At 37.4% G+C, this 25568-nt stretch overlaps 1 protein-coding gene across 8 annotated transcripts in view; it reads left to right on the top strand.

The window, feature by feature from the left end:
• Positions 1-25568, top strand: part of TRAPPC9 (trafficking protein particle complex subunit 9) — a 461101-nt gene that overhangs the window by 204585 nt on the left and 230948 nt on the right. For all 8 annotated transcript variants that reach the window (XM_042036518.1, XM_042036517.1, XM_042036521.1 and 5 more), the window contains 2 exons: positions 7362-7515; positions 16250-16340. In XM_042036518.1, the coding sequence (XP_041892452.1) occupies positions 7362-7515; positions 16250-16340 (245 nt within the window). The remainder of the gene's footprint in view (positions 1-7361; positions 7516-16249; positions 16341-25568) is intronic.

The raw sequence follows: 25568 nt of genomic DNA, 5'->3' as shown, positions 1-25568 counted from the left end.
TGCTCTGGGAAAAGGGCAAATGTTACCTTTGTGTATAAAAAGAGAAGACAAGCAAGTAGATGGTAAATTAATGATTCATTATGAATGTAAAGTCTAATTGTATCTTGAAGTGACAGTCCATGGCAAAATGGGTATTCTTGCACACTGAGCATTCATGCATCCTATGATTCTACCCAAAACATGTTTGAATCACCTCCTTTGTGAAAAACTTACTTTTTTCCTTATGTTGTATATAAAGCTCTGTACCCCTCTGCATTTTCCCTTGAGTAGCCACTGAGATGGACTCTTCACAATTTCCCATATGTACAGGCTGTCCTGGTGGGTTTTGCCCCCTAGTTTGGTTTTTGAGTAGGATCTCAGCATATTCTCTGAAGTAACCTTCCAGTCGTGTGCCACATGTCTCAGTCATACTCCTTTAAAAGAGGAGCACTGGGAATTTGGGAATTTTTCTTTTTTCTCATAGGCAAAAGTGAATTGATGTTCCAGGTTTATCATGTGCAGGAGGCTGTGAGATTCCTCTGAGTGCTCTACACACCCAACTCCACTCCTTTGGATCATCCTGCAGGGCCCTGGGACCGGCAACAACCATCAGTGCTGGGTCAGGACAGAGCCCAGGATGGGAAATGATCCAGGGGTGATTCCTGACCAGCATTTCTGGTTCTTTTGGGATGTTCCAGGAGCAGAGAAATTTGGTGGTTTTTGTCCCTTAATGCTCAGTGTGAGCAGAATCAGAATGAAGATCAGGTTTGCACCAGGTGAGCACCTGATTCCTTCACTCGAGACTCCCTGGAAAAGATGAAATCATTTCAAAGTAACAGAGGTTTTTACCTTCTTCCACTCTATTTTTACTGTTTATGTTTTGTGCTGGGCAACCTTCTCAGTCTTTTCCTGGGGAGATTCAGACAGCTGGAGCGATAACTAGGCATGACTGTAGAATTGAGTTTTTTGGTCTTGTTTGTTACATCTGGCCCAAAATTCCATGTTTTTAATTTGCATATGTTTTCTTCTGAACTTCCTGCCATATGAAGGCAATAATGAATTACTCAAATGAGCAGCTGAATATGAACATATATATTTTGACATTTATTTCTCTGATTATTACTATTCCACTGAGAGAGAGGTAGGAGGTACAGAATGGCATTATTTTGGATAAAGAGACTTTTGAAATCCTTGTGTAGTTCAGCTGCGATGAAGGGAGGATAGTTAACTCAATCTTTAAGTATTACTGTACTTAGGCTTTTCCAGATTTCCTAATGAAAGACTATTGATTAATGGTCTCTTATGCCCCTATGGAAATTGGTGTATTCATAAAGTAGGCTATAACCATTATTATTATTATTATTTTAAATTTCTTATTTCTTTAGGTAGCTAACATCTCTGCTGCATGGTGATTGCCATGGGAATCCAAATTATTTAAATGGGCAAGTGAAAAAAGAGGCAAGTTGAAGTTAATTGTTCTGCCTCTTCATTTGCAGTTTATGGTTTTCAGATTTGGAGTTAGGAATTAACAAGCTATATGCCCAGCACGCATAGTATAATCACATTTAAGCAGAAGATTTATGTAGCCAACTATCTCTTAGGACTGCTCCATTTTCAAATATTGCATTATATCCAGTGGAACGATTCTTTCCTGTTTTAACTTTTTATAGTCTGAAATGTTGTTGCTCAGATAAGTCTAAGCTGTTGAATATTGCAGACTTCAGCACTATAGTTTGACTTTTATCTCCTCTTCAATTATTTAAAATAAATAATTAAGTTCTAAATGCAAATTTTTAAATTTAATTGACCTTTCTCAAGATTAATGGAAAAATTTATCTTCTGCTCTGCATGGTTCAGATATTAAAGCCATTGTTTTTCTTTCCGCAGGCAGTTTTATGCCAGGAGGAGAGATCATTACTTGTGGGTCACTTGAGCTACTAAATTTTACAATTGTATTTTATAGTAGTGAATGAAATACAGGTTGTACTTCTAAATCTGTGAAAGAATTACAGGTAAACATGAGGTATATATTAATTTGCACTGCTTTACGTTATTATTACCAGCCAATGGTACAAATGTCTTCATCTCACAAGAGATTTGATTCTTCAGGTCCCTCTTTGCCTGTAAATTATTATATAGTGGGGCATCACTTCCAGTTTGGTATCAGCTGCAGGGCTTGTATTTAGAGTGGAATTCAGGTGTGTACCTGAAACATAATGCTATATATTACTAGTGAGATTGCACAATGAAAGAATCAGGCAAAGTTTTTAAAGGAAACTTGTGCTTTTATGCATTTCTTTCCCTCTTGAATGTGAGAATGAGAGTATCATTCTCACTTCAAGTTTTCCTGAAATTTAAAATCATTGAGTGTACAGGGACTCTTCATGCACATAAGCATTTTGCATAAGTGGCAATAACGTGGTCTGGCACAGGGTCCCTCCTGTCTACTTTATATGTGCAAGGAGGATGAACAGGAAGCATAATACTGAATAAAGTCTCCAACTGCCTCCTGTCAGCTTCATTTTGGAAGCAGCTTGCAAACTCATCTGTGGATGATAGTATTTAAATAGGTAGTTAGCCACGAGGAAGAGTTTTCTGTTATACTGTTTCCTGTTATACTGTTTCTTCTTAAGGATAATTGAATAAGGACTCTCTCTATATTTTATTCTTCCAAGCTAAGCAGCAGTGTTTTATTTACTTAATGAAAGATGAAATCTACTTATGTTGAGCAGATTGCTGCTTTTCTTTTAATACCATGCCTGTTCTTAACCTTGTTTTATTTGGAGAGTATCACATAATTAATTTCAATTTATAGATTTATACTCTTAGAAGAGGACATGTAATGATCTGAGATGTGTCACTGTGGGATGGGATGTGCCTGGGACCTGCCCACTGTCCTGCCAGGAACAAAGGCAGGAGTTTGCAGCACCCCCAGTGATGCTGCCTTACTCAATTTTTCATCTATTAATTTTCTCTACCAGATGGCACTTCTGTGAAGCTGTCAGTGCTGCTCAGTTTAACTGGCACTGCTTTGGGAAAGGGGGATATGGAAGGCACTGGCTGGGGAGCAGTCATGATGTCGTTTCTGGAAGTTATTTTCCTCCATGCAAAGTCCTTTCTGCTGAGCATTTTTTTGTCAGGGCAGGGTAGGATTTCCAGTAAAGTTGCAGCTCTTTTTATGAGAAGAGGTGAAATGAGCTGTCCAGTGCCTTTAGTAGCTCTGCACTGTGACTTTAATAGGACTTCAGGTGACTGTCATTGAGATGGTGGCAGTGCCATCAGAAGGTTTGTCACTTTTTTGCCTGTAAACCATCCTGACAGATGATGTGAGAGGATACCATGCAGACATATCATCAGCACTGCTGATGAGCTGACCTTCTCCTCTTCATCCATTTAATTTGTATTTGAATAATTTGCATCCCTATAACGATGCTCAGTTGTCTGAGGAGCTGTCACAACAGCTTGGGCTCGTTTCATGACAAAACCCAGTAGTTTCAAAACACAATTGGTTCATTATTCATGAAAACTGTTGTTACTTTATTCCTCCTCCTGCTCAGACAAGGATGGCCAGAGAGAAACAATACCTGTTTTCCATTTGCAGGATTGGATATTTAATTTTTTTTTTTTTTGCATAATGCAGTGTTTTCAAACAAATATCTCATTATTTATTGAAAACTCATCTAGTAGGAAATTTGGATAGCTCCCCATGAGGCAAAGAAGTTAAAATGGAATTCTAGTCCCTCTTCCTGGCACAAGTTTATTTCTAAACTTTTGAGTTTTAAGATCTTCTCTGTTTTCCCTGATACATAATTACTGTGAAGGGCAAGGAACAGGTGCCCTTGCACAATGTGAACCGTCATTACCCTGGCTGTTTGCAATAAATTGAATGCCTGTTTCAAACTGAATAGTCTATTTTTACCTTTTCCTATATAGATTACATAGATTCTTGTATATCACAACAAGCAAGGACAAATTTGGGGAGAAGTGCAGAGAACTCTTGACAGGAAACAGGTTGCAAAGTAACTGCAGAAGACAGCAGAGAATGACTTTTTAGGGCTAAAATACATTTCAGTCTCATTATTCTGTTGCACAGCCCAGTGACAAAGTTGGTGATGTTGAAAAGGTTGCCTTTCACTGCCCTCTCCTTCTTCAGGGTGAGGTCCATGTGATCTCTAGAGATCACTTAAAAGTTGAAAAAAATACTTTTTTTAGTTGGTGATTGTAATTCATTGTCCAGCTTATCCATTTTCTCCTTCCATCAGCTGGCTCTGGGAATTGTTTGTCCACTCATTAACACCTCCCTGGTGAAATGCATCACTTGAGATGGGAGAAATCTTCAGATTTAAAAAGAAAGCTAAGGAGCTGGGTTTGAGTAGGGGTACATTTTTAAGGATGAATGACTGATTTAGGTTATGGTATTCATTTTTTGTTTGGTTTCTTGTGCAAAGCCTTCCCATGTACTACGTGTTCCATAGGCTGAGGAATAAATACTGAAGTAACATTACAGATAAAAAATGCAGAGACAAAACTTGAAATGAATATTTTTAGCACAAGAGGAAGCAGAATATGGATGATAAAAGGCAGATAAGTTTAACAAAAAGAGCAAGGATTTAATTTTGTTGTGCTTTACTTTGAGAGGAACTATAGTCTTGAAACATTTTATCTGTTTATTGCTTTCATATATCCTACCTACTGCTGTGTTCATAGTACTGTTTTGTGTGATATTTTTCTCTCTGTAGTTCTCTTTTACTCAGACTCTTCACTTTGTAGCTGGCAAGTGTGTTGTGGTGGGTGTTTTTGTAACTTCTCATGTGACATGAGGTGCCACTGTGCTAAATACAGTATAAACATTATAAATAAAAACATGGTTAGAAGATTCGGAAACAGTAGAGCCTCTGAGTACTGAGAGCCCTGTTTACTAAAGTTTTCCATAACTTAGAGTTTAATAAAAGTTACTTCAAGGAGAGATGCACAATGAACAGTTAAGAGCAATCTAGGCTCTGTTCCTAAAGTTGATGTGGATTTATTGGAGGCTGTTGGGGTACAAAGTGCTTACATGCATATTTAATTTCCAGACAAAAATTACCATATTGCCAGCAATGATCCTTCAACAGAGGAATGCAATCTGAATGCTGCAGTTGCATATTAAATATTGTTAGGCTAGAATATTTTTCTCAAATATCTATCACTTAGAAAAGTGCAACACAGTAATTAGATGGGAACTGTTTTCCTGGTCCCTTTGGAGATGGATTCTAAATACTTCTGACTGTCCAGAAGCTAAGACAATTTATTAAAATATGGTTATAGGAAACTAACTGTATTTCTGTCAGAATATAAGCAGTATTCTGTATATAATAGAAATCAAGTCCTGGGTTTGCATCGGCTCACATACCACAGAGGGATGGAGTGATCTTGGAAACAAAGACAATGAAATTCAAAATATTCCAGTTGTGTCTTCCACGTGCATTGCCTGTGCAAAATCCAGGAAACCCAACCTGCATTTGCAGAATCAAATCATACTTCAGTGCCAGTAAGAATTGATGTTGTTAGTCATAGTTTCAGGCCTGGTAATTTTTTTCAGAATCCACTCTTCAGATTGTATCTGGGTGTTTTTCATTATGGTCTTTATTTCTGGCTTGATTGTGGCGGTTCCTGTGATACACTTTTGTAGCTCATGTTTAGCTTTTGAATATGCTTAGCACTTGATGGACTCTGCATGTAAATGAAGAACTTCTAATGATCTCTTGCTGCATTAAAAATAGCCAAAACAAAACCTTCCCTTGGAGAGGAACAGATTAATTCCTCTGCCTTTGGGATGTGAGGATCAGCAAAGATGCAGGCTGCAGAAGTGGTAGCTTACAGAAACCTTTGCCTGAGTGCTGTATTTGTACTTTTTAGTCATAAAATCATAGAGTGCTTGGATTTGGAAGGGACCTTAAAGGCCATTTAGTTCCAGCCCCCTGCCATGGGCACGGCCACCTTCCACTAATGGTGAAGGGGGAACTTTAGAAGCTTCTTCTCAGATGTCAGTTTTTGCTCAGTCTTGATAAGGTCTATTGAATTCATCTTCCCACAGGAAACATCACAAGCTCTAGATTGTTCCTTGTAATTGCCGTGAATTTTCACCCAGTTTCTTTTAGGGTCAAGATTCTTTTAAATTAATGAGAATTATAGAAAATCTTTTCTGGTCTGAAGGGATTTCAAAGGTCTTTCTTGTTGACATTTGTTACTGGTATTTTCCTTTTGGCAACTCATAGAATATGTTTCCCTCTTTATATGAAGAAATAGATAAAAGAATAACAGCAGTCCTGTGCTTTTGTGAAATGCCCTTCCCAGACCCCTTTTCAGTTTGTAGCTGCATTTCATCCTGAATGGTTTTCAAAGCTGTTGCTTGGTCTCCTTAAGTGCAAAGTCATCTCAAGAGCAATATATTTTAATTCTTCCCTAATTATTTTTCTATTTCAGACAATTCAGGAAATTAAAGCTGTTTTGGCAGCATAGTATATTAGATCTTCCATAACCACATTTCATGTGATGTGAGCTGGTCTAAATTCCCTTTTATATTAGATTAGTGATTCTAATTTAACATATCAGTATTTAGTATGCATTATAGTGTACTATATTTAATTTGATTACCTTTTATGCCTTACCATACATTTAATAAAGCAATTATTTAACCATTTACTACCAATGAATTATACTGGGATATTGAAATTAATATTGTCTGTAATTCATGAAGATGCACAAAGCAGGAGGGAAGTGTCTTCTTAAAAAAAAAAAATCAAGGGCCACATTTAGGCCCTACTTCTGTGGTTATTTTGTCTTTCCTTCCTGAGTTTTGCAAGGAAAAGTGAGGAAGTTGGCTTGTGAAATCAATGGACTCTCCAGGTGGTTACAGTTCACTTCAGGGATGCTTTCATATATAATATTCTGCTTTCCTTTATATGGGTTGGTATTAATAAGCAACTTTAATAGTATATTCATCAGCTTTTGGCCCAGTCTTGTTGCTTTTATCAGCAAGTCTTGAGCACACCATGAGCTTTCACCTACCAAGAGTGGAGGCAGGTGAACCTCTACAGAACCACAATAAAGTCATCTACTTGCAACTGCAAAATAAATGTCTTATGCACCACTCACAAAGTCATTGAGATGTTGATTGATGATTTGTAAAGCATTTTACCATCAAAGGCTTAGACTTCTGTTTTCAGTAGAATAAACCATATGGTTTATGTATCAGTAATTACAGACTAGGTGCCACTGAAGCCGATATACTGATACTGTAGTGCCCGTGTTTGCAGTGCTCTGCAGTTTCTGCAGAAATAATATCAGTGAGGATGATGTTGGTTTTTTTTTTTTTCTTTCTTTCTTTTCCCTTGCTACAGCATAGCTATCCAAGTGGACAAGTTTAATTTTGAGAGCTTCCCAGAATCCCCAGCTGATGGGGCACAGTTGGCGAATGCAAAGCAGCTGGAAGAAGAAAGGCAACAAGCAAGAGGTCTGGAGATTAACAGCAAGCTGGATATTTGCTGGAAAATTATATCCTTTCATAAATACTTGCTTTAAAAGTATATAAATAGATGCCCTCTGATACATTTTATTTTATAATTCAACTCACTTCACAGCAGTGTTACTGAAAAGAAAAGTAATTAGAACTATGAAGCTTATCGTAATTATAGACTGTTTAAGGTTAATTGTGCTGTATATTATTTAGGCGATGCTTGGGTCATCCTATAATGGCTTTTTCTGAGTCACTGAGCATGTCATAAATCCTGTGTGTTTTTCCCAGCTTTTAGGGAACTGAGGAAGTGTAGTTAGGATTGATGAGTAGTAGATTCATGGGGTCAAATTTTTCTATTCTCCCCCACAGCAAGTCAGTGAATAATGAAGAAATTCATGAAGCTGGATTTGGAGAGTTTGCATATATTTAATTAAATTTGAGTAAATCAGAACATATTAGAATAATTTATTTACAAGTCCTCTTTATATTAGTAATGTATCTAATCTTGGGTAGCTTTTTAAGGCTTAGACAGGGATTGTGTGATGACTTAGTCATTCTAAACATAAAATCCCCACAATAATTCTAAATGCAGTAAAATATTGCCTTATGATTATTAATAAGAAATTGCATTCAGTTTAGAGTTAAAATAAACCAATGGTGTTGCTATAAATTTTGTGATTTCTATAAAAAAAAACTTGTGCTTGGCTTGTCAAAAATACACTTTCTCATGATTTTCTTCAGGAAACATTCTGTACAGCAGTCCCCCAAGCCATGTGATGGTACTCAGCACTTCCCAGGAGATTTATATTTTTCACACAGATCATCTTCAAATTCACATGATAGGGGGTGGCAGAAGATGAGAGAAGAGTGGCAATCAAATCATGCTTTATCTGTTTGTACTTATAATTGTACTTTTATCCAGTGATCTGAAATGATGTTTCATTACTAATTATTGTGAGGAAGAGCTTCTTTACTGTGAGGGTGACTGAGTAGTGACACAGGATGGCAGAGAGAGGCTGTGGAGTCTCCTTCCCTTGAGATATTCAAGGGCTGTCCTAGACACAGTCCTGTGCTCTGAGGATGCTGCTTGATCAGGGGGATGGACCAGACGACCTCCAGTGGTCCCTTCCAAACTTAACCATCCTGTGATTATTAAATCAGATCTGGATTTGTCAAAAGCAAGGCTTGAGACATAAATGAGATTCCTAGTGCCTGGTTCAGTCCAGATTCCCCAAGCAACATTTCAGAGAGAGCTCCTTTTATGCAAAAATGTCAATATTTAACCAGAACTCACTTAGAAAATGTCTATGTTATGGAAAGATATAAATATTCTGTGATAGCACAGATGAATTCTTACACTGGAATTGAGTGCATAGTTGTAATCATTTTGTCAAGGTGTAAAGATACAGGCTCACTCCTTTCAGTTGCTGGGCAACACTGTTTACATCCATTCTGTGTTCTGGATTTAACCCCAGTTTTGGTCCCAAAACCATTGTGGCTGACATGAAAGTCAGTACCTTAGAAACCAGTAGAACAGTGCGTGGATTCTGTGTGTTACATTCAGTGCAACCATTACTTTGTGTTTTTAATACTTGCTGTGATTGTTCTCTCTATTCCAGGAACTAAAACTAATCTAATTAATGAAAGGCAACAAGTTTCACATGTGCTTAAAAATCCTTGAAGAAATGTGTACATTCTTTTCCAGGTGTCACGTTCCAACTAGAGTTAGTCTTTCCCATGGAATTGTAGAATCATTAATGTTGGAAAAGACCTCAAAAGACCTCCAAAATCGAGTCCAAACTTTGCCCAAACACCACTATGTCAACTAAACCACAGCACTGAATGCCACATTGAGTCCTTTCTTGAACACCTCCAGGGATGGTGACTCCACCACCTCTCCGGGCAGCCCCTTCTGATGCTTGACAACCCTTTCCATGGAGAAATTCTTCATGATGTCCAACCTGAACCTATCCTGGTTTAATCCTTTTATTTCTTGCAGCAACATTTAGATGTGAACCAGTAAATTAAAAAAAAAAAAATAGTCTTCTCTCCATTCTGCTAAGTTTAAGAAACTTGGTTTCTGAGATAATTTTCCCCCATCAGAGTAATTAGACACAGGCCAGCAGAGTTACTGATGGACAGACAGGCAGAGAAATGGATGGGTAGTTCAGCTGCATTAGCCTTGTTTTCCTTCAGGAGTCAGCCTAAGTGCACCCAAGAGAGCAAAAGTATTTGCAAAATTACAAAAGGGTAGAGTTACTGATATTTCCTGCTAGATGAGGTCTTTTAGCACATCTCTTGAATGGTAAGGCCAAGTGATCCCTTTGTTATCCATCATCTCTGAGCTACTTTGAACTCCCCAGATAACTTTTCTCTCCTGACTGTGTGCATGACATGGGAAAGTGATGGGCTGAGGTGAGTTAACATCACAGAATTTGCCCTGAGGTGTGATCCAAGGCCCACGTCAGACGCTTACACCAGGACTTGCAAAAGAATGTGGAGGGGAAATTAGAGTGTGCACAGGGAATTAGCAGGAAAGGAGACATGAGACAATTGAAAGCTTTTTGACCAAGGACAGAGTCATCCAACAGAGTGAGGAGCTGTGCATTTGGTACAGACCCCCAAACAAGAAGCAAAGCTGGATGAACTCTTCCTTTGACGACTGGAAGAAGTCTTCCAGTTGCAGGTTAGCTTATTTCTGGAGTACTCTTAAGGACAACTTTGGTGTACAGGTGTTGGATGGTTTGATTTGGTATGTGCTGTGTGGGATCTGCTCCTTGAACAAATGATCCAGCTGCAGGGTTTGAAGTTTGGTGTCAGCCTTGGCTGCAGTTGTCCTGAGATCATGGAGCTCAATATTCTGAGGGAAGTGGGGAGAGTAAGTGGCAGAATAATGACTCTGGACTTCAGCAGGGGAGACTTTGGGGATGTGGAAGGCAGGATTGGAAAGGATGCTGGCCCAGTGGAGTTGCTGGGCCTTCAGGAGCAGCCTTCTCAAAGCCTGAGAGTTACAACAGTCAGCAAAGTTCATCTGACAGCAAGGTGTGTCATGAGGGGACTGTTAAATTCCAGTTAGATACTAGGAAAATTCCTTTTCACAATGAGGGTGCTCAGGTACTGGAACAGGTTGTCCAAAAGTGCTGTAAAATTGGTATCTTTGAAGATGTTAAAAAATTCTGGGCAATGCCTTGAACAACCTGGTGCAATTTCAGTATTTTCTGTGCTTTGAGCACAGGGCTGGACAGTGACTCTGGAATTGCCTTTCAATATAAATTATTCTGTGATTTGTGCAGTTGGGCAGAGGCTGGGTCAGAGAATGACTTTTAAAAAGTAAACTCCTTTTCCTTCCCTATCTTCTCCTATCTCCAGGTTTGATTGCAGCCAGAGAAATTTTCTAATGTACTGTGAAGGAATTGCTATTTCAGTGAAATGAGACTGTAACATTTTGGGGTCATTTTCTTGAAAATATTCTAAACCTGGCCTAAACAACCTTTAAAAAAGTGAGACAGACTTCCAGTGCCACCTTAAATATCATGTTCCTTTTTTAACTTTTCTAATAATTGGACTTTTTTTCTTACTTCAGCCTTAATATCTGTGATGTATAGAAGTCTGTCCTATTTGCAATGTTTCCTTGCATTTTTTTAATTGTATTTTCTGCCCCTTCCTCATTTTTTTTGTTTTCCATATTTAAACCTAATTGCCAAAATTTCTTTCAAAGCACATTTTCTTTCAGTCATATTGCTGATGTTGTTCTGCAGTACAGCTCTATTTTTCTCAGTATGTGGGATCCAAGGCTGGAGGCAATACTGCAGGTCAGGTTTCTCGCAGAAGAAAATGGTACCTTCCGGGTTTCAGAGATGATGTTTTCTCTGAGAACTATTGTCTGATTGATTTTTTTTTTTTTGCATGTGGTCCAGCATAACTGACTGAATTATTATTCCCAACTTTCATTTATAGATTTGTTGATTCCTTCTAGGGTGGTACTCGGAGCTTTTCTTCATTTCATCCCAGTGATCTTCGTAAGTTCCACTCATTTATTAGGTTTGTGAACACTGACATCTTTTCCAAATACATAAAAATTATGAATGTTTTTGTATTTCATCATCAAAGCAGCCAATCAGGATTTTGAAATTATTATCTATCAGACAGAAGCTTGAGTCATCTCAAGTGATTGCTTGACAGCAAATCACTGATAACTCTTATTGAAAATCATTTTTCTGTGTCTATTCAGCTTTTGATGACTTTATCTTGATCATAATTATGAATCTTCAGTTATGACAATATTACATCTTGTGGAACTTCTGTACATCAGTAAAGGTTTCTTTACATTTCTATGCTGCTTCTTATTGTTTACAAAAATAACTATTATTTAAGACCCTAAATAACTGTATATAATTAGTTTTAATAATAAAGTACCAGAATAATAATCAAGCAGAAAGCTTAAAGTATGAATATGGCAACTGCTGTAAGTAAAATGTGCAAATAATGCAAATTTATTTTTAATTAGTATAATTCTTACTTAGGAACATTTGCTGTTTTTTATGATTATGTGCCTTCTTCCGCCTGCATTTATTTGCAAAGGACATATGTATTGAAAATAATTTTTTTTAGGATGCAAAATGTGGGATGCTGTGGGGAGAAAAAACATAAGTAACTTCCAGATAGAAGCCATTTTTAAAAACCTATTGTTTTTTTAAGCAGTAGATTTTAGATAACAGACTGTGTTCTAATTGTGAGTACCCAGCTACACATGAGGCAATCAGAGAGTGTAAAAGACCAAAGTTTTCCCTGGGGAAATAACTAGTTCATTTGACTGTCATTTAGGTTTTTGGTATGAAACAGTTTATATCATATTCAATCTGTTGCTACAGAAATGTGAAATGAGGGTGTCAACTGTGAAAAATTAGGTTTTTAGGTTGTTTTTTATTTTTTTTAAAACAGCATCTGGTGATTGTGTGTTTGTTGGCTCTGAGGCCCCCACTGAGGCTTATTTGATTGTGCAGATGAAAATATCTTGAACTGTTAAATATGAACTATTGTGCTGGAAGCTGGAAGTCTACTGTTTGAGTCCTGGCTGATGCCTGTGTTGTTAATAACAAAGATTTGACTGTAGGAAATGAGGCCTGGGTCAGCAATCTGGCTCCTACAGAAGAGCAGGTTTGTGGTGGCAGCAAGACCTCAGCAAAACATGTGGAGATTTGGTTAAGCAGATAGATTCTGCAAGGTCAAACTTCACCTTGGCAGTCTGTACTTGTGTTTATCTGGGCAGTCTTTTTCAATGAATTTTAAATCCTCGTTCTTACACTTGCGTCTTTTGTCAGCTTTGACTTTGAGCTAAGAATAAAAGGGTATCTTGGCAACCCCTGTTCAACTCCTTTGCTTTCATTGACTTTTAAAGGCTTTGTCTTAGGCAAACTCTGGAGTTAAGCTTTTCTCTCTCATTCCTTTGATATTTTCTTACCACGTATTTTGGTTGCTTTTCATCTCCACGATAATGAGTTTGTAGCAATTTTCAGTTTCATATTTTTCCTATAATGAACAATTTTATGTAATTGTCTGATGATACGGTCAGGAGACAAAGATCAGTGATATGGAATTCCATGATCCAGATCCCTCTGTAGGTCCATGTGAACACATAATTCCTTTATGTGTTTGTTGCTTTATGTTCCAACAAGTCCACTACTGTGGTTGCATCTCAACCTTGCCTTTCCCTCCTTTACCACCAGACTCCCTTCTGCTGCTTCATTCAATGATCTCATTGGACAAATGCAATTTCATTTCCTGAATACGAGTCAAATAATCTGTGCATGGCTAAACCATTTAAATGTTACATTTTGCTTTCACACAGAATGAACAATTGTGAAAATTGAAATTTCTCATCAGTTCTACAATCCATGGCCATGTATCTAAGATAAACTAATATCATTTATTTGTTTGGCAAATAAACAAATAAGACCCTGAACCTCCAGCTTAACATACAATAACATTCACTGAGCTATTTCCTGTTAATAGAATTTATTGTGCCACGAGATGACAATAAGCTGTGTGCTAAAAATAAGCTTGATGCTTGTGATGGAATAAAGAAATTTATTTATCAAAAAATTTTGGCTGTAAAAGCTTAAAGCCCTTTTGGGATATTACGTAATTTTCTCTGTTAATCAATTCGGGTGTTTTCCTTGTGCGTTTCGTTTTTTGTTGTTAGTTTGTTTGTTGTTTTTTTTTAAAACATTTTTTAGCTTTTGCAAAGAGCCATTCAGTTTGATTGTTTTTTTCTTTAATGTGTAACCAAAAAACCACCAATAGTGTCACAGAATGGGTCAGGCTGGAAGGGACCACAGTGGGTCATCTGGTCCAACCTCCCTGTTCAGGGCAGGGCCATCCCAGACCACATGGCACAGGATTGTGTCCAGATGGTTCTGGAATACCTCCAGGGAGGGAGACTCCACACCCTCTCTGGGCAACCTGTTCAGTGCTTGGTCACTGCACAGTAAAGAAATGATTCCTCATGTCCAGGTGGAACTTCCTGTGCATCAGTTCCTGCCCGTTCCTCTTTCCCATTGCTGGACCCCAGGAGCAGAGCCTGGTCCATGTTCTGAACCCTCCCTGCCGACACTGACAGGCAGGGATGAGGTCCCTCTCAGTTGTCTCTTCTTGAAGCTGAACAGGCCCAGCTCCCTCAGACTTCCCCTGCAAGAGAAATGCTCCAGGCCTTTAGTCATATTTTCTTGTCCTCTGCTGGCCCTGCTCCAGGAGCTCCATGTCTCTCCTGTCCTGAGGAGCCCTAAATGGACACAGCACCCAAGATGTGCCTCACTGCCTCCTGTGGTTTTATGTTCTAGGGGGAATGTTCTACATCTGAATACGTGGATCTGCTTTGGTAGCATTTACCAACAATAAAGAATGGAGAAACACCTGTTTTATAGTAATTTTATAGCGTTATTTGAGACATTAAGCTTTCCACGAAGCTTTAAACAGTGAAAATTTGTAATATTCCAGGCAACCCTGTGAGTCTGTTGTAAGTAAATTACAGTAAAGTTAGTTTAATGTTACAGTTAATGGCAGCCACTCTGTTTTAAAGCATCTTTTAAATACTGCCTTTTTATTAGTGTTTTCTCTCACTTATAGTCCTTAGATTAAAGATGTGATAACAGAATTATTTATCTGCTGTTTCTGTGAAGTAATTCAAATTATTCTCTACCCTCTAGTGTGTTTTATGGAAAATACTGAGTTGTGCTGGTGTTCTGAGTCTTATTTTTCAGCAGCAGCACTCTTCTAAGGTGATACTCTGCTGTCTTCTGTTTTCCAAATAGATGCTTTTCTTTAATGGTGTTTACAGCTTTCAGACTCTTTGGGGTTTGTGAATTCTTTATTTGTGGTCTCTTTAGGAGAAAAAAAAAGTGCTACTTATGACATTTTTCAGGGCATAATGAGAATATTTTAAAAAATAATGGCAAGAATCCTGTACTCAGTATTGATTTTCCTCTTCTATCATCTTTGAGCTCTTGAGTCTCAATCACTTTAGATCTGCTTTTGTTCCGAGCTTTCAAGACTTTTCTTTAAATCTCCTGGTGTCCCTGCAAGATTATGTCCTGTCGTAGAAATTAGTTATCTGCAGTGCTTGTTAATTTTCTTTCAACTGACACAAGTGAATATATATTCAGCAGTCAGATGATGTTTGTCTCTTTCCAGAGTTTACAGAAAAGGGACTGATCACATTTAGAAACTGTTTATAAAAGCTCAGATATTCTTTTATTTTTTCATGTATTTTTAAGGACCATGGTTCCAGTACTTTTGGAGTAGTTGGTTGAAATCTTGATGAATCTGACTAGGAGCTTATTCCTTAATTATGGTGGGACACATGGCTGGATACAAGATGGTGCTGACATCTGCATGTGCTTCCAAACCCTGTGAGTTCAGTGCCTTTCTGCAGTCAGGGAATTAGAAAAAAGAAATCCAGTCCTCTTCCTGTTACAAATAAATCTAAATTATTTGTATAAAATAAAATAAATCTTGATTGACTCATCACATGAAATTATTATTAATTTGTTTAAATGGGTAATACTGTCTTTGCATGACATTGGATATTGCCTATGCTTTTATTTTAGCACTTGTGTACCCTATTTTGAAACCCTTTTAAAAGAGATTGTTCTGTTCACAACAGTTTATTTCAGTGCTTCACTGTCCTTAGAGTAAAAACAATTTTCTCATTTTTTCTCTTTTCAGTCTGGGCCTGTTTCTGAGCTCATACAGGGCAGAAAGGGAAGCTTGCAGGTTCTGTTCCTGTGGTTCTGGTCTGATGTCTGCCCTCAGTAATGACACTGTCACTGTCCAACATCTGGTACCTCCATGGAACTGGCCCTAAGTCAGCAGTCAGGGCTATCCTACCACATATTTGTTCTGTTTTCTATTGCCCTATCAAGTTTTAACCTTTTTGCTTTCAGATTGTTCCTAATTTGTCATTCTGAATTCTCATCCATACTTAAAGGTTTTGCATTTTTGCGGCTCCCAGACTTTTTTACCCTCGTGTTTTATTATGGTTCAAGTATATTTTACCTTTACTTTAACGCTCCTCAGTGGAATTAAATTTTTATATTCTTAAGATAACAACTGGTGTAACTTTTACTGTTTGTCAATTTAAGGGTTAATAAACCATTTGTAACATTAACCTTTAATGAATCACTAGGTTGCAGTTTTGATTTGCAATAATAAAAGTTGTGCATATCACATGCCCTTTTCCTCTCTGAAACAAAATTTTCCTTAATTCCAATTTACCCTTCCTTGAAGCGTGAAGGGGAAGCAAGTGTGGAAGGGGTTCTTAATCAGCTGGTCCTGGAGCATCTACAGTTGGCTCCTCTCCAGTGGGGTGAGTGGTATCAAAATCGATGGATGATGTTTTTTAGAGAATGTACTGGCTTGTAATTTTCCACAGCATGAGAATGATAATGTTTTCATTTACCAACAATCTGTGATACTGGAGAATTTGATAGGAATTTTATTTTCCTTTAGCTGTTTTATTTAGCTGAAGATAAATGTAGAATTGATATCTGTTTTATTTTAAGTACCACTGTTCGGTGATAGTAAATATGAAACCTGACCGTGCACTTTTTCCTGTAGTTTTCAGTCCTATCTGTCTTGTATGAGAGGTGGTTGCTACTTAAATTTTGACTTTTTCTTACAGTGTGGGCTTTTAAAGTAATTTCTCTAAATTTTTTCTTTTGGAATCATAATGTATTTGTGATATACTTCTTATTATGGTCTAGAAAATTGCATTACTAACTTTTGAGGTGCAGAAAATATTTTTACTCTGGGTAGCAGGGACGAATTACTTGTCTTAACTTTGCATTTAGAATGATGTTCCCACAATGAAAAATGGAATTAATTTAATTTCGAAGAGTCATAATAATGGGACTTCTGTCTGAGGTTCTCAACAAGGCTTGTTCAGAGGCTTTGAAACATGGGATATTGGGATATTTTATCCCCAACACTTCTATGTGAGTTGCAAGTTTCAGATAAAGTCCCCAAGTCATCAGTAAATTGTTTCCAAGCTTTTGCTTTTAAAACAAATTTATGCTCCATATTTTAATACTGTGATGACCTAAAGAGGACCAATTTTAAGGAACAATGATCCATCACTATTGCCTGTGTTAATTATTAAAATTAAAATGACCCCAAAGTCCATTATTGGTGTACTCTTTTAAGTGCTTGGGTTTTTTCAAGCATGTTGACCATGCTCAACACGTAGGTGAAAACCTGTGAGCACTTTGTTCATAGATGAGAAGATTAAAAATGGTTTAAAGTAGTTTGTTGTAAGTATGTCTAACTTTAGCCATAATCAGCTGTCTCTGAAATCATGCTTACCTGGCCTCAGTTCTTCAGGGGATTCAAGGATTTGGCAGCATTTTTTTGTATGATTGACAGGATTTGGCCATGATTGCCCTGGGCCTCACCAGTAGAACAAGTGGTTTGTGCCAGGTGTGTGTTGTGAGATCAGACTGGTCACTTTTTAGCTCTGCAGAGTGGCTTTGACCATCAGCAGCTTTGGAACCTGGGCTCTGTGGTGGAAAATTGTCCTTTGGCACTTCTGCATAGGACCTTGCCTTAAGGTTGAAAAACTTAAACTCAGTCTTAAATGAGTAATGAGTATTATCTGTTTTGTATAACACACAAAGTGTATCCATGTGGAAGCTGTAGCTTACTGCAGAGATTACTGAAAAGGACATTTTGATTAAATGCCTGATTTTACTTGAAAACAAAAGCAAAAATTGAAAATTAAAGACAATGGAGACATTTTCTCTTCTTTAAGTTAACTGTAATTTTGACTATTCAGCAGCTAAATCTTTGCTAGTGATGTAGCCTGGTAACTCTACCTGCAGCTTCTGCAGACCCTCCAGATGCTGTACCGTGGCAATACAGGATGATTTTTTCTTTACTAATGTGTGGGATGGAGGAGGAAGTAAGAGATTGTTATTATTGTTTGGGAGGTGGGAGTACTAAGGGGCTGTTGAAGTGTCTGGACAGCCGGGGGGGGTGTGCCTTGTACATGCATTTAGACAATGTGACACACTGTCTGTTGGACTAGAATTCTCTTTCAGTGCTAGAATATATTTCTTATTCAACTCTTACAGGCATGGAAATATGTTAAGAGTTTAAAATACTGTCATATTGTAGTATCAGCCGGATTTTTTATTTCTCTTAATCATTACACTGTATTTACAACCTGGCTTTGCTTTGAGTTTTGTTTTTCTGTTTGTTAACAATAACTTGTGTTTTAATATGAACTCTTTACTACTGGCCATCATTGTGACATAGCCTTTGCATAAATTGGCTAAAAATTTGGCTTAGTTTTAGGTAATATAACTGATTCTATGATTATTCAAGGATTTCGCTATACTGATGGTCACATTGAAGGGTTTACTTTATTATAAGTACTCACAGTGAAACATGAATGAATATTTAACAGGGTTTTGATTAAAAAAATGACTGGCTCTTATTCAAATTTGTAGAAGCTGTACTCCAACATTCCTTTTAAAATTGGCATATTTAATTCATATAAGAGTTAATATTACATCTCTAAAATTATGAAAGCCTATTGAAATAATTTTTCATGTAAATTTGACAATCCTGTCCTTTTTTCATTAAATGCAAGGCAAAGAGTAGAACTAAGAGTTGGTAACATTGAAATTTTGGTCTGAGGGTAAGAAGTTACCTTTAAAGTTGTCAGATAGAGGGGGAAAAAGTAGTTTGTAGTGAACAGTTTATTTTGATTTCATGTAATTAAAAGACTGGGGAAGGGAAAAGTATTTAAGACATGAAGAATCATAAAAAGGAAAATATTTCAAAGGCTAGACTGAGAGTTCTTAATGTGTTGTTAAAATTGATTTTAAGATTTAGGACATCTCTGTAAAATGAAGTTGTCTGTTGGGCAGGTTAGTAAATCACACGTAATTGAAAAGCATCATCTTGCTCAACACCACCAAGTTCAATGGTCTCTAAAATTTATGATGTATTTTCTTTTTACGGCTGGGCAACAAACCAAATGTAGGCATAGATGTGGTTTTAAGGTGAATACATTAATATCATCAAATCAAGGAAACAGAGCCTGCAAAGTTTAAGGAGGAGAATCAAGTCTCCTCCAAGGTGTGTGTCATGCAAGCTCCGTGGCTGGGGTTGGAAACGATCCGATGGCATCATCTGTAGCTGCTGTCTGTGCAGGGTTTTTTCAATCTTCATTTGATTTATGTCACTGAATTTGCAAGCAAGCAAAATCCCGGGACTGAACACTTACCAGTTTTGATGGTGCTCTTCTGCTTTCCATAGCAAAATTATTTTAGGTACAAATGCATGCACAATATTTTATTGAACTTGAAGTAGACTGAGGTTGTATTAGGCTCCTGATTGAACCTGGAACAGGCTGGGCTTGGGATATTCCTGCATTCAAATGAGAAATGCCTCTGAAATGAGAGTCTCCTGACACTTTCAATGCTGTAAACAATTTTCACAACAGAAACTTATTTTGAATTCTCCTACATAAAGCAAAATAAACATAACTTCCTTTACTGCCTGTGAGAAACAGGTATAGAAATCTTTTCCTGATGACCCTCATGTGTATAAGAGGGAAGATTTATTGGAGAAAATTGGTTTAGGAATTTAGAACTGTAGACACTGAAAAGTGCTAGAGGTTTTAATATATCAAGCAAATACTTTTCTTTCTCTATAGCAACTAACTGAATAACTGAAAAATCAATTATTATACATGAATTCTAATATTATTAACAGTAGTGTTCCAAGAAACATGCATTTGTCAAGCTTCACCATGGAAAAAAGTCCAGAAACAGCTTTTTGCTTTCATTCACTCTTTTATTTCATTCACTCATTTCATTAATTCTTCCCTTCTTCATAAAAAAATGTGAATTTCAATACAGTTTTAATGTTTAAATGTACTTGGATGCCTTTTCACAACGCAGTGCATTTTATTTCCTAGTATGTGATTACAGGGAGAACAAAAATCACTGCCACTGAATGCTGCTCAGATCATAAATAAGAAAAGCGATGGTCAGCAGACAAAAGTCTTGATTATCTACTTATTGGTAGAGAATGCTACAAAGCTTGTTGTGGGCCCACTGCAAATTCTGTGCCTACCAGCAGCATGCAGGAATATTGTACTTTGAGGAGACTAAAACACTCAAAAGTGGAGGTGGTTTTAAATTGTCCCTCAGAGGTAGCTGGAATCAATAGAAGATGTTGATTTAAAAGCCTTTTGAAGTGTTTTATGAACATATGGTTCATGACAGCTTGTTTGGAAGTTCTGTCTGGTTGAGTTTCAAAAAGCATCTTATGGAAGCATTACTTAAAAATAAATTATCTTAATAATTAATTGTATGTTTTAGAGAGCACCAAGTCATAATCAGTTTTCACAGCTCTGTGTTTCATGAATATGAACATTAAGTACTGAAGCTACACACCCATTTTATTTTGCATTTTCCAGCCTGAACTTAGACAATAATTAAATCTTTCTTTCCGTAATTCAGATCTCTGCGCACATGACCACTGTTCACAGTTTGGCTTCAGTCAGGGCCATCCTATAATGTTGCTGCTCCCCCATATTTGAAATTCTAAGGCTGTCTTGGATGTGTTTTCAAAGACTGGACTTAATGGGGGACTGTAAGGAACTAGTTTAACTTTCTCTTTTAATAAATGCACCCCTCCTAGGCTCTAGACAGGATCATTTATATTATATAGATACAAGCTTGGAGATATGAAGAGATCAGCAGGGTGTATGAGGGCCTTGAGAGAAATAGTGAATGTTACTGTGTTCATTTGCCAAACTAAAATATTCTGCAACTATTTCTATTTTAGAATTACAGTAGTCTGGCCATTGTCATCATTGGAAAGGTGAAACTAAGACCATTAGCCAGGAAATCTCAAGAGTAAGCTGTCTGTAAGGTAGAAAATCACAGTCTGATTCACAGGACGACCAAAACTGATAAACAATCTGGTGGTAAATGGATTTTGCAAGGTAACCGACCTTTCTCATCCATTTGGAAAAATGTTCAGGTTTTTGATTTTTATTTTTAAGATCCAAGAGAGGTGGGAAGACTTTCATATCTTAACAGCTTGTGTGCAGGCTGTTTTGGAGGATATTTTGGCAATGTCAAGCAAGCGACATGCTTTAGTTCCTGGGAAGTGTTGAGGGACTGGGGTAGTACACAGAAAAAATGGACTAACTTGATGGAACTGGGGCATCTGGCACAGGAATAATGGTCTTTCATGTCACTATTGTGTGGTGTGTTTTGAAGCAGCTGTTGTTTCTAATTCCTACCCAAGCCTTGGTTACTCAAAACTGAAAAGTAAAACTTGTGCAGAAAAGGTTTCAGACACAACAGATCAGTAGTGATTTCAAAGGAAAGATGCTAAGAATAAAGAGAGTACCCAAAAGTGAAAATAAATTAACAAAACCTCTTATGGAATGGCATGAGAGAGGTTGTGTGGAGTGCCAGTGGTCGCTTCATATCAGATTTCTGAAGTAACTGGCAGCTGGAGCTTCAGGTCCAGCACTTCTAACAAAGCAATGAGAAGAGTGGGACAAAAAATGGGGTAATAAATCCTAATGGGGAAGTCTAAGTACTGGTCTAGGATCATCCACAGATTTTCTGGGCAACATGTTCCACCCTCATTGTAAAGAATTGTTTCCTTAAGTCCAATCTAAGCCTGCCATCTTCAGTTTAAAACCTTTGCTCCTCGTCCTGTCACTGCAGGTTTTGGTAAAAAGTCTCCCTCTGTATTTCTTAAAATTTTTCAATAATCTCAAAACTCAAGTACCATAAATGAAATGGATGAAATGTAGTCCAAAAAAGGTGCTTATCTGAGACAAGTAACGCAGAAATCTGCTACAAGTTCAGCTGTCTGAAGTGATTGGAAATTATTTAATTAGGTGTTACTCAGAGCTAGCAGAGTAATTCAGCTGTGAGGAAAGGTGTATGTGACATTTGTCCAAACCTCTAATGAAACTTCTCACAGAAGAGCTCAAATCAAACCAGAACAGGAAAATGTAAAGTTTCAGAGGTGTTCTAGGAATGAAGACTATTAGCAGGTTTATACTATAAAGATACTACACTGAATAAAATTTGATCAATTCTCAAAAGTCGACTAAATCTGGCGAGTGCTATGTTGAATATTTAGAACATCTACAGTCTGCTTGATTTGAGCTGCAGTATCTCTGAGATGCATTTTTTTAATTAGCAAAATCAAAAGTTGACTGATCTCCAGGAATCCATCAGAGGACCAGGGTCTCAAGGAGGGCAGAAAAATTGCTGAAGTAGGGCAACTTTTTGCATAAGAGTATACATGGTTTTCAGCACAATGTTAAGGGTTTTAGAACAACATTACAGTAGAAATACTGGTGGAGAGAAATGTGCCAAAAAATGGTGTTTAATCAGATACAAAAAAGAGAAAAAGAAACAGGACATTGTGGTAGAAGGACAATTAACTCATTCAAGCTTGATCAGGCACATGTGCCTAATACATTTTGTTGTGTTGAGTGACTATTTTCAATATTTCATTTACAAAACCATTCTATTTTTAAAGGAAAAAAAAAGCAGCCATGTCTTGTTTACTTCTTTATAGGAGTATTGCTTACGACATTTCAGTTAAGCCGTAACAGGTGATTGAGAGACACCATAATGATGATAAATTGTCGTGCAGTTATGCAAGGTACTTAATTTTCTAGGTATTGTTAGGAGTAAATTGAATAATAGATTAAATGAACATCCAAATTAAAAAATGAAATGCTACTGTAATAATTATGACAATGGGTTACATGTTCAAAAAGAACTGTGTGAAGATAATTGTAAGGAAGATGATTGAAAAGACAGAAAAACTGTCTTGTAAAGTAGTTGGTGAAAAACTATCAGTGAATCTGCTGGGAAATAGATTTCTCTTACTTTGATGAACGTAGAAGATACTATTTGAATAAAAATTCAGAAAAAATATGCTCCAGCTTGTGGACAATTTAAAAAAAAATGGAAATGAGATCAGAAGATGTATGTATTAACAAGAGAAGCAAGAAAAATGCTTTGATCAGGCAAGATTTTAATTGCCCAACAATTAAATGAATTGTACAGTAAAGTGTGCAGAGAATGAGAAATGGAAAATATGCTAATTGTAGTGGAGCACTACTCTGAACAGCCTGTGTAGGACAGGTTTTACATGAGATTGCTTTGGGGCAATTAACAGGAGAGGAGACCTCAGTCCACAGGCCTACTCTGAGCTTTCCTTCTCTGGCTGCTGACACTTCTCAGCTTTCATTTTATTTCACTTGAAAAAAAAAAAATGCACCTGCTTGGAACTGAAAACCAAGAATGCTGTAAATGAAAGCAGTCGCCTCACTGGCCATATTGTACTTGGGATCAGACTCTTTTTCACTAAGAAAATTTGTCATTTGACTGGACCATGATGTCTGCTCGGTAGAAGTGCTCATGTACTCTTCTGTAGTTTGAAGTTTGTACTTAAGATAAATTGAACATTTCCTGTTTATTTTATTATACTAAAAGCAAATTTTCCTAGGTATTTGCATGAGTTCTTCCCCCACCTCATGTATTTTGACTCACTGGTTAAGGCCAGTGTGACCTTCCATCAGCAGAGGTTCTCCAGCAAAGAGATGTTTTGAGGGGATGGAAGTCGGCTTCATTTTCATTGTTCATTCTGAAGTAGTCCTTTACTTCATCAAGGAAGCAGAAGTGAATTAACGACTGCAAAGACCATAAATCCAGCTCAATAAGCCATGTAATTCTGAAATTAATAGCTTCCAACTGTCAAAACCTCAGCAGTACAAACAGAGACCAGAGCAGACAGATTTGTATGAAGAAACATACGCTTTGACTGAAGTGCTCTCTTTCATGTTCTCTCATTTTCTCCTTTTTATTCTCTCTCAAAATTGACATCCAACTGTCTATTTTTTAGCATAGGAGATTTTTTTCCCTCCATTTTGTGATTTTTTCTTAGCCTATCACACCTCCCCATTGTCCCTTCAGTAAAACAGTATCAGAACTTGATATTACTTTTGTTTTATTTTCTATCCCAGACCTTTGGATTAAGAAACCATAAAAATTTAATTAAAATAATAAAATTTAATTTCATTTTGCTGATTTGAATCATTAATTGATTTGATTTTACAAAAGAAGCCAGTCAAACAGAAAATCTTTCCTGAGCTGGAATTCTGTGTATTTATTCATAATGTATACTCAGTAGGGAACTTAGACTTTTTATTTAATGCCTGTTTCCTTACTAAGCAGAAATCTAAGGTCACTTTAGTAACGTTTCTCCTTACCTGTGGATACACGAGAAAAAGTTACAGAAGGAGAAGAGACATTTTTTCCATCTCAGGATATAAAAGAGGAGCTGAGCAAATGTGTTCTGTAGGATGGCATTGTACAAAAGGGCTTTCATTAAATGATACTCAAGTTGGTTTTTATTACTCATTACATTTTGTATAGTATCATATGAAGTTGTGGCTCAGTAATGTCAGACATGTACAGAGGTATTACAGAACTTCTATATCAAGGCCAGACACATGAGATGGAATAAGAAAGAGTCAATTAAAAATGTTAGTAGGATATAGAAAGGGTAAAGTGTCTCGGCAGTATCTGGAATTATGCAGAGAAGTAATTGGTTGCCTCGTGAAAACTTCAGGAAAGAAAAAAAGGCAGCAGGAGCAATCCTCAATAATTAAAAGAAGTGTTAAAGGATAATTACATTTGTGTGCTTTGATAGAGTCAACTGTCAGTTTTCTGAGTGAAAGATGGGGTTGAGTTGTTCGAGTCAAGGGAAAAAGCCAGGTATTAAAAGCATTGGAGACCATAAATCAGAAACCTCAGAGCAGAAGCAGGTGCCACGAGCCTCGAATGGTTCTGGTGGGAAGCCTTCCATCAGTGCTCCCAGCTGTGGGAGCATTTAGTAAATTTGTTTTAGCAGGACATGAGAGCCTCTGAGCTGGTTTGATGCTGCACACAAGCTGCAGACTCCAGCTGGAGGCCTGCTGGGGTGTCATCAGCAGCTCAGACCTGGCAGGGCTTATTGGCTGGGGCTTGGCCTTACTCAGAGCTCTGGCTGAGTAAAACATGACTTTGCACCTCTGCACTGGGCCACTTGGAAGCTGTTGCTCTTTCATTGTGCCCAGAAATTGAGGCCCATGTCTAAACCCCCCAAAACAGGAGCTGACTCCACAGGGATGGGTGGCCACACTGTCCTGCCCACTTCATGGTGCTTAACTCCCAACAACTGCATCACCTCTCTTTTTGCATACATGCTTCACTTCCAGAAAGAAAACATCCAGGTTTATCTCACTAATCAAATAGCCAAAAAGTGGTTGTGAAGCACAGAAAATAAAAATGAGTGGTAAATGTAATCTAAGGTCTGAGACTGGGATGGAAATAAGATCAGTGAGCAGCTGTCAGTTGGAGTGAACAACCTGAATTTTGCCTGTTAAAGAGTCAAAATGACCTCTTCTGTTTTCCTAGCAGATATATTTTTGTATGTATTTTTGCTAGATCAACCAGTAAGTTTCTGAACATCTGTTCTTAATGAAGGTATTAAT

Source organism: Corvus kubaryi, unplaced genomic scaffold (assembly GCF_017639235.1).
Source record: "Corvus kubaryi isolate FWS band 111438036 unplaced genomic scaffold, C.kubaryi_AGA036_p1.0 37385, whole genome shotgun sequence".
In the NCBI taxonomy this organism is placed as follows: Eukaryota; Metazoa; Chordata; class Aves; order Passeriformes; family Corvidae; genus Corvus; species Corvus kubaryi.
Note: the sequence above shows the minus strand (reverse complement) of the source record. Positions and strands in the feature narration are given on the sequence as shown.